Source organism: Gossypium arboreum, chromosome 7 (genome assembly GCF_025698485.1).
Source record: "Gossypium arboreum isolate Shixiya-1 chromosome 7, ASM2569848v2, whole genome shotgun sequence".
NCBI lineage: Eukaryota > Viridiplantae > Streptophyta > Magnoliopsida > Malvales > Malvaceae > Gossypium > Gossypium arboreum.
The window spans coordinates 105,293,374-105,302,755 of record NC_069076.1 but is presented as its reverse complement, the minus strand read 5'-3'; the positions used below and the strand labels follow the sequence as shown (position 1 = coordinate 105,302,755).

Here is a 9,382-nt window from a genome sequence, read left to right as displayed (position 1 = left end):
ACAATTAATTTTTCTAAAAAGTATAGTTTTTGTTAATTTACATACAAAAAGCAAATAAGACCAGAAATACACAAGTAATGATTTGTTAAGCCATTTATAATTAAGTCGGATCAAAATTAGAACATGTAAACATTAACACCAACAAAAATTTAAAGACACGTAACGAAGATTTCACTCAAAACCAAGTTCAAAAGTTATCTTAGTTACAGCATATTTCACAAAAAGTTCTACAATTGCCGTGGGTGCACTTGCGCCATTGTCCCCATAGATATGTAAATCCATGTGTGGTAACAGGCAAAAATCACGTCCAAGTTAGTCTCGGTACCCCTTCAACAAAATCGAACTATCAAAATTGGTCATTTGTAGTATGCAAAGATCGGTCTATTGAAACCGGTTCTAGTTCCCGACAGATCTGAAGTTACAACTTCAACCCTTCTGAATCCGATCTGCAAGTCATGTACACAATTCATAAAGCAATGATGATTGAAATGTGCCTCTACCAAGTTGGATGGAAACCTCAAACAACATTAAACAAAGATTTCATGACGAAAACATACCTTGTCTAGAAGCATTTCCCTAAAAAAATCAGGTCGGTACTTGATATCTCGAAAATTACTTCTTGTTGTCTGCAATATGTCGTGTAAAAAGTTGGTTTTTTAAAGGGTCCAACATTAATAAAGCATGTCACTTCACACCCATTGTACCCCCAAGGCTCGCCCATAATTGTTCTCATTTATGTAAAAAGAATATACCTCAGAGACTGTGCGGTTCCTTTCATATGATGACCAAGGTTGAGGTTCCAATACAAAAACGCCACCCTGTTCATGATCATATGCAGGTTAACACGACTAATAGTACAAACAGTATATGCATTCTTCCACGAGTGAAGAGAAAATTGATACTCATAAATGAAGAGAATTTAGCCCAACAAGGGTGAAAATGAAATTACCGGACGTAAAAGTCTCCAAATCTTCGCGAACGCAGTAATCAAGCCATCATCACCCCAGTTCAGGTGAATCCACTTTGTCACACTCAAACTGTATTGCAAAGGGATCCGTGAAAAAAACAATAAATCAGGTACAACTCACTATCAAAAGCCACATGTATACAAGATCACTTTATGTTCCGTATGATAAGTTTGAAGACTACACTTCAAAGATGAGCAATATAATCAGAGTTCTCAAATCATAGAGCACTCTATACGAAGATTGAGCCGAATAATTGATCATAGCTCTTGAATCATAGGACATGGTAAAGTCATTTTAGAATTTGTTGAGGGGGGCGGCTTGTTTTTGGGAGAAGTCTTTGAAGTGTCTATGATCGGACCCTCAAACAATGGAGGAATCATGCCTGGAATGTTCTTACCCACTAACGTCATTTAAGGGCATGGGTTCAAACCCTACTAAGGCCAATTGCTAAACATTTCCTTGGTGATTAGACACTCCCTAAACTCCATGAACCCGTTGGGCTCTCCTCGGAGTTGAAAGACAAAAACCTTCAGCTAAACTGAGCATAGACACCTCAGGCACAATACCTCCACTGTTTGAGAGTCCGATCGACTGCTCGGTGGATGTCACTTCAAAGACTTCTCTTGGAAAAAAATCAACCCCCTCCCAGCAGAATCATAGGGAGCAACTTATTTTTAAGGATGGTACCAATTAGCAGTGACTAGTCTAGTTGTTCTTCTTATAGCTTGTATTGGATACTGGAGAAAAGACATTTTCCGTCATGTGATGTATAATCTTTAATAAAAAGTTACAATTGCAAAAGGGAGTAGACTTACCAAAGAATTGTATCGTACTGCTTATCATGCGGACGACTCCTCACGAAATTTTCTTGTCGAAAAGAGACTATATCAGATAGATTTCTTTCACAAGAAGACTGATGGCTTGAACCATTGTCAGCACCTTCGTTTGAAGACTTAGTAGTACACTGCTCTGACTCATTTACATCTTGTACAGCCTTTACATTGGTATTGTTTGTATTTTTCTTCTCAGCAAATTCCATTTTCACAAATTTCCTAAGGTACCAAAATGCTTCTTCAATTAAAGCTGAGGATGAAAAAACAAAAAAAAAAATTGGATTAATATAAAACCATGAACTTCAGCACCAGAAAAAACACAAACTACAACATAAACATAGTCAAAATCTATGTTACTCGAACTCGGGTATTAGCATCAGATACGGATATGTATCCAGCATAGGTATGGCTAACTTTTTTCATGTATATCCCAATATCCACATGCTGAACTTTAGTGTCAGACACGGGTATTTCAAGAAAAATGAAAACTCCAAGTGACATAAGTCAAAATGTCAATTTTCTTACAATATTAAGGCTAAGATTAGAATCTTACCAGAATCAATGTCAAGTCCTAGGATGCTCTTGCAATTGTACTTCTTCGCTGCATAAGTATGAAAAAAAAAACCCGTAAATATACCAATGTTAACAAATACAACCAAACTACTACAAATTAACATCATATTTTATTGTCAAAAATTAAACCTAGAAGATAACCTCTATTACCGGAAATCTCTATCTCCCAAGCAATGTTCGAATTGGTACGCGCATTCCCAATCAAGGAAAGCTAGCGATCCATTCCCATCAACATATAGTTTATTATAAAATTATCGAGTAAAACAATTCACAAACTTCAAAACTTATTTATTTAGAATTATGGACTTATATAAACACAAAAACGATATATATACAATTTCCAAAAGAACATTTTAGGTTTCAATAAATCATATTCCACTCCTATACAAACCGGAGTAGACTATCCCCTAGATATAGAATTTCCAAAAGAACATTTTATGTTTCAATAGATTGTATTTCGTTCCTCCTATACAAACCAGAGAAGACTATCCCTATATATATGATTTCCAAAAAGAACATTTTAGGTTCCAATAAATCATATTTCGTTCCTCCCATACAAACTGGAGTAGACTATCCCTATATATGTAATTCCCAAAAGAACAGTTTAGGTTCCAATAAATCTTACTCCTTTCCTCCTAAATGAACCGGAGAAGACCATCCCTATATATATATATATATATATATATATATGTATATAATTTCAAAAAAGAACATTTTAAGTTTCAATAAATCGTATTTTGTTCCTCCTATACGAACAACAGAAGACTATCCTAATCGAATAAGATTTTCTAGAAGTAGAAAATTAAGTTCTAGTTATTGTTCCTAGTAACAATCAATCTGCGTTCCAGGAAACATTGGAACATATAAAACACAAGGAAACCATGGCACCCTAATGGCCTAACATTATCAAAAACACAAACAAAGAAACATAAATATATATAGTAGAAAGTACCAATTTGGATTGTAACAACGCCACTGTTACACCCAATATCCAAGCAATCTTTCCCTTCAAACCACTCCTTCTTCAACACCCTAATGCGAGGATCTTCTTCCCTTTCAGGACCCTTTCCAATCTGAAACAAGCATACATACATATACACAATTAAAACCCAGAATTTATTTATAAAAAATAAAACAAAACAATGAAATATAAAAAAATGGGTTTTTTTTCTTACTCTGTAGCCATAATAGCTCTTGTAATTTCCGTAAGGGAAAACCTTCTTGAATTTCTTATTTGGGTTACTCTTTGCTTGGGTTTCTTGACCGCTTTTGGCCATTTCTTCACTGTTTCCGTCATTTTCTTCTTTCTTAACCTCACCATCTTGTTTTTTATTCTGCTGCTTCTGGGTGTTTTCAATTCTTTTGGGTTTCTTTTCGTTTCTTTCCGCCATAGCTTTCCTTTGTGTAGAGGAAAGCAAATGAAGAAAAAGAAGCAACACAACGGCGCCTATAAATTAGAATTTTCTTTTTTTCTCTTGGATTTGATTCTTAGGGTTTTTGAAAGGGTTTAAGAGAAGATTTTATTAGGGTTTATATGTATAAGATGAGAAGAAGCTCAACAGGGGAAAGTGCTGCAATTGTATATAAATGTTAAATATATTAGAGTAATTTGCACCAAAAGTCCTCAAATTATCACACATTTTAAATTGACCCTTAAATTTTAAAATACTCTAATTGCATCCCAAATCTAAATTTAATTAAATTGTTTCTTTTTCTGACCTGAATGCCTAAATCTAATTGATCAATCCATTCAGGAGGAAGCTGTAAACAAAACAGAACAAATAAGGGAGAATAAATCACAGTTTCTTTGCCTCAAATATTAAATATGATATTATAATAATTTTTTATTTGATAATTTATGTTATTTGAATGAATAAATAAGTTTAAGTGGTAAATCTTTAAAGTCAAGTGGTTTGAGAAAATGAGATATCGGGATCTCGTTTTTATAAATCGAGCCTGTAAATATTTAATAAAATATTTACAGAATGTTATTATGGTCATATTAAAGTTCGATTAAGAAATTTTAACGCTTAAACAGTTAATTAGTTAAAAAAGACTAAAACGTAAAAGATGTAAAACTTAATCACTATAGCTTTATTTGTATTTAATGGATATAAAAGCATGAATTAAGGTCTTTATGTGGTAATTATACCTTTTTAGATAATAGTGGACTGTTCATGGGTTTTTAGATATGGAATTCTAATTGTTTATTTTAAGGTTAATATAGTAATTTAATAAATAAACTTAAAACAAAAGAAAATAAAAAGCATGTGTCTTCTTCATTTCTCTCTTCATCGCCGAATAGGAAATGGAAAACTTCATTGTTGGCTTCATAAGCTTCAGCCAAGCCTGATTCTTCATGCATGGTTAGTGTTTTTTATCCCATTTTTAATGAATTTTATGTTTTTGAACTTGTATTAGCTTAATCTAGTTAGCTTAGGGTCAATTTGTAAAACTGATAAATGTTTAGGGATTTTTCATGAATGAGTTGCATGTGTTTATGAATTTAATTGATAGGTTACTAAGCTTAGTTGTTAAATAGAAGTATTTTGTTAAGTGATTTTTAGTAATTTTAATGTTAAAGGATTAATTTGTTAAAAGAGTAAAATTCATGGGACTTAATGTGAAATTCTGATGAATATAGGTTGTTTAGGAATTCTATAAAAATCAGCTAACACGAATTTTGGCCAAAAATGGTAGATTGGCAAGTTTCAGGATTAGAGACTAAATTGCAAAAAAGGTAAACTTTGGGGTAATTTTGTAAATTTTCATTTTTAAGGATTATAAGTTGAATTAATTGTTTTAAATTCTGGAACGAGGTTAATTGAATAAAAAAAAATTATCTAAATCAAGAAACAACTTGAATATATACAAATCATGGAAAAGTCAAAGTAGCGGAATAGTGGTCAATTTGTGTTAAAGAAGTTGTTTATGAGTTCAGGTAAGTTTGTAACTTAGTTAATTCAATTAGTTATTGTTTCAGAAAATTTAATATCTATTTGTGTATATATGTGAATCAAATTTGTTGGTTTAAAGGAATTGATTAAGACCATAGATGAAACACGCTATGGCATTATACTAGAATTAAATAAGATCATAGTTGAAAGAAACTATTGGCATCATACCAAAAACAAGTAAGACCATAGCTGAAAGACGTTATGGCATCCCAATTTTAACGAGTAAAATCATAGTTGAAAGACGTTATGGCATCACGATTCTAACGAGTAAGACCATAGCTGAAAGACGCTATGGCATTATGAATCAGACGGATAAGACCACGGTTGAAAGACACTATGGCAACACGATATAAAATGAATAAGATCATGGTTGAAAGACACTCTGACATCAAGTTGGGAATGAATAAGACCATGGTTGAAAGACACCATAACATTCTTCAACCATTCGCTATTCAGGTAACATGTTTCGGTTGAGATATATATTATTAATATGAATATGAGATGAATGCTTTGCCTAGTATAGTTTATTAATGAATATTTACACTTTGGTGTGATTATGTGTTTCATATGTTCATAAATATGTTAAATAGTGATGTTTGTGGTGTGTTTAGGGAAGTAAATGGTTATATGAGTATTTTGCGAATAGTCGGTGTTATTCCATTTGGTTCAACGAGTAAATAAAGCTTAAATGAGTATATGAATATATGAAATGAATCATGATTTTGGATAATAAAATGGATTATAATGATATGTGTAATTGCAAGGAAAAGATGGTTTATTGTACATGTATAAGTGATGAATTATGAAAAGAAGATGTCGACATGTTATATACCATGTTTTGTTGGAATTATATGTACATTGTTCTAGCAACTAACCATGTGAGGTGTTGTGTATAGCAAAGTAAATTGGGACTGTGACTAAACTAAATTATGCTTGATTGTCGAATTTAATATATTCAGTAAGTTTAAATTTCCTTTATACGAGTTTACTAAGTGTTGAAATATACTCAAGATATGAAACTGTATTTTTCGATATATGACTTGAAGAGATAGTACATGTATTTATAGAGATAAGGAGTAACGTTCTTAACAGACTAACTGTTAGCAACTAACTCTAGCTAACTGACTTTCTTTAACTAATACTCTAACATTCTCCTGGTCTTGTAAGCTTTTGATCTTTTTCAGTTGTAACTCTAAGTGCACGTCGAAAATCCACAAACAGCTTGGGAGTGATAGGTTTTGTAAGCACATCCATAATCTGATTAGCTGATGGAACGAAGTTAACCTAGAGAGTACCATCCTGAACTTTCTCACGAACAAAGTGGTGGTCAATTTCAACATGTTTGACACGTGCATGATGGGTTGGATTGGTTGACATTGAGACAGTGGAGGTGTTATCACACCAGATCACAGACGTTTGTTGCAAGACCAGGCCAAGTTCTTCCAGCAACTGTTTGACCCATAGCAACTCTGACACGCAATTTGCTAAACTGCAATATTCCACTTCTGAAGATGACCTGCTTACCATAGCTTGTTTCTTGGAGCACCGAGCTATAGGATTTGCACCTAAGTAAATGACATAGCCTGTTGTGGAACATCTGTCTTCCAGCGACGATGCCCAGTCTGCATCAGAATAGCACACAAGCTGAAACGATCCATCTGGCAGAAGCAGTCCATGCTCCATAGTCCCACTTAAGTAACGCAAGACTCGTTTGACCGTTCTCCAATGAGTATCACTAGGGGAGTTCATATATTGACTGAGCTTGTTAACACAGAAAGATAAATCAGGCTTTGTAATACACAAGTATTGGAGCATTCCTACAGTACTCCAATACCAATGACCATCTGCAAAAGGTTGACTATCACCTGAGGCTACCAACTTAGAGGTGCCTACCATGAGTGTAGGTGTAGCAGCAGCATCAGTCATGCCTGTTTTATTTAACAGCTCCTGAATATACTTGCGCTGACTGAGAAGGAGCCCTTGGGGTGTATATTTGACATCAATACCAAAGAAGAAGTTGAGCCTACCCATGTCTTTAAAAGCAAACCGATCGTGAAGTTGCTGCACTACACTATCTATTTCTGCATTTGAACTACCAGTGAGAACGATATCATCCACATAAGCCATAAGGAAGACTTGACCAGTGGAGGAGGTTTGAAGAAACAACGATGGATCGGCCTTGGATGCACTAAACCCAAGCTTGTCAATTAAAAATTGCTTGAGTGTATGGAACCATGCACGAGGAGCTTGTAATATCCTGATTTTGGGCCTAGTTGGAATAACGGTTTCGTGACCATAAAATCCGAGATAGAAATAATTATTTTATGATTATTTTGAGGTCTATGATATGATTGCATGATTGTGTGAAAATTTCGTGAAGAAATTTTATGCATAAAGTGCTTAAATTGAAATTAGGGACTAAATCGAATTATTTATAAAACTGCATTCTAGAAGTTTCTAGTATGAAATTGTTTTGAAATATTAATTAGGAGGTCTTAAATAGCAATTTTACCAATTTCTAAGTCTATGGACAAAAATTGGACATGGATGGAATTTTTGGAAAGTTTAGTAGTAAGGGCATTTTGGTCATTTAGGGGTAAAAATGAATTAAAATACAAAATTAAAAGCCAATTTTGCTCATCTTCAACCCCATGGCCGAATGTAGCAAGAAGAAACCATGGCTAGTGTTTTTCAAGCTTTCAAGCTCAATTGTAAGTCCGTTCTAGCCTCATTTTTAATGATTTTTACGTTTTTAGAGTCCCGGTAGCTCGATTAAGCTTATGCTAGCAATAATTCAACCTAGGGTTCATATTTGGAAAAATACCCATAGGTGAAATTTGTGTATTTTGGTGTTTTATGATAGAATATGAGGTTTTAAATTATGTTAGACAACTTGTACTACTCGGCTTTAAGTGAAAACGAGCAAAAAGGGCTTAATCGGTAAAAATACCTAATAGTCATAAGTACATGTTAGAGTGAGAATTTGATGTTACCATAGAAGGGAAAAATGATCAGCATGTCATAAAACATAAGAAAATAGGCTGAAGTTTAATTTACGAGCTTTGAGGCAAAAGTGTAAATATGCGAAAGTTTAGGGGCAAAATTGTAATTTTGCAAAAATATGATTTTGGGTCAATTTGTATAATTTGAGTCCTAATTAGACTATATTTCAAATGATAGAGCAAGGAAAACTAAAATTCGGGCTAAAATGGGGAAAATACCAAGTTATGGACGAAATGGTAAAAGTAGCCATTTTCGCATACGAGGTAAGTTCATGTGTAAATGTAGTAACATAGTTGTCATTTTAAGCAATTTAATGTTGTTTATATGATATGATGCTGATTATTATCATGAAATATTATGCTTTGTGGTTATTTTCGAAAAAAATGCAAATTATGTGTATTAATTGTTAAATATAAAGTACTACCGAGTATTGGTTTCGTATTTTACTAAGATGGCAAGGAGATGTGTTCGAGGAAAATCCCGCTTGAACCTTAGGAATAGATTAGGATACAAGTGACATGTCACTAGGATGGTTGAGCATCCGAACTCGTTGAGTTAAGTCCGAGTTCACTTATGGATGCGAATGTCCGAACTCGTTGAGTTGAGTCCGAGTTCGTGAAATGTAACTAGGCATCCGAACTCGTTGAGTTGAGTCCGAGTTCACTTATGGGCGGGTTACATGGTAGCTTGGCTACATATGTGGCACTTATGTGCAAACTTTCCATGTATCCGAATTATATTCCGATGTGTTCAACGGGTAAAATTCTACTCAAATGGAGGAATACTCGAGATGAAAGGGACGTATTGGTAAGTGTTGTGAAATGAATACTTTGAACAAGTATGTACTTAACCCTCGGGTTGAAAACTCGATATAACAACAATATGGTAAGATGATAAATGAAAATGTGACATGAATGTCTCGGTGATGATTATGCAAATGATGTTTTATGTTTGCGTATATAGTTGTGTTACTTGCTATTTACATGTGAGCTTACTAAGCATTTATGCTTACTCCCTCCTTTTCATTCCTTGTAGTGTTGACAAGCCA

The 9,382-nt window shown here is 33.8% G+C and overlaps 1 protein-coding gene across 1 annotated transcript; it reads right to left on the bottom strand.

Annotated features, from left to right (window-relative positions):
* Nucleotides 1-67: 67 nt before the first annotated feature.
* LOC108467686 (probable RNA methyltransferase At5g51130) lies at nt 68-3,945 on the bottom strand. Its single transcript, XM_017768422.2, has 8 exons — nt 3,550-3,945; nt 3,327-3,447; nt 2,355-2,402; nt 1,784-2,051; nt 950-1,037; nt 753-818; nt 558-626; nt 68-446 (listed from the first exon to the last, which is right to left on the bottom strand). The coding sequence occupies exons 1-8, from the start codon at nt 3,763-3,765 to the stop codon at nt 357-359; spliced, it is 966 nt and encodes a 321-aa protein (XP_017623911.1). The 5' UTR covers nt 3,766-3,945; the 3' UTR covers nt 68-356.
* Between the last annotated feature and the right edge of the window lie 5,437 nt (nt 3,946-9,382).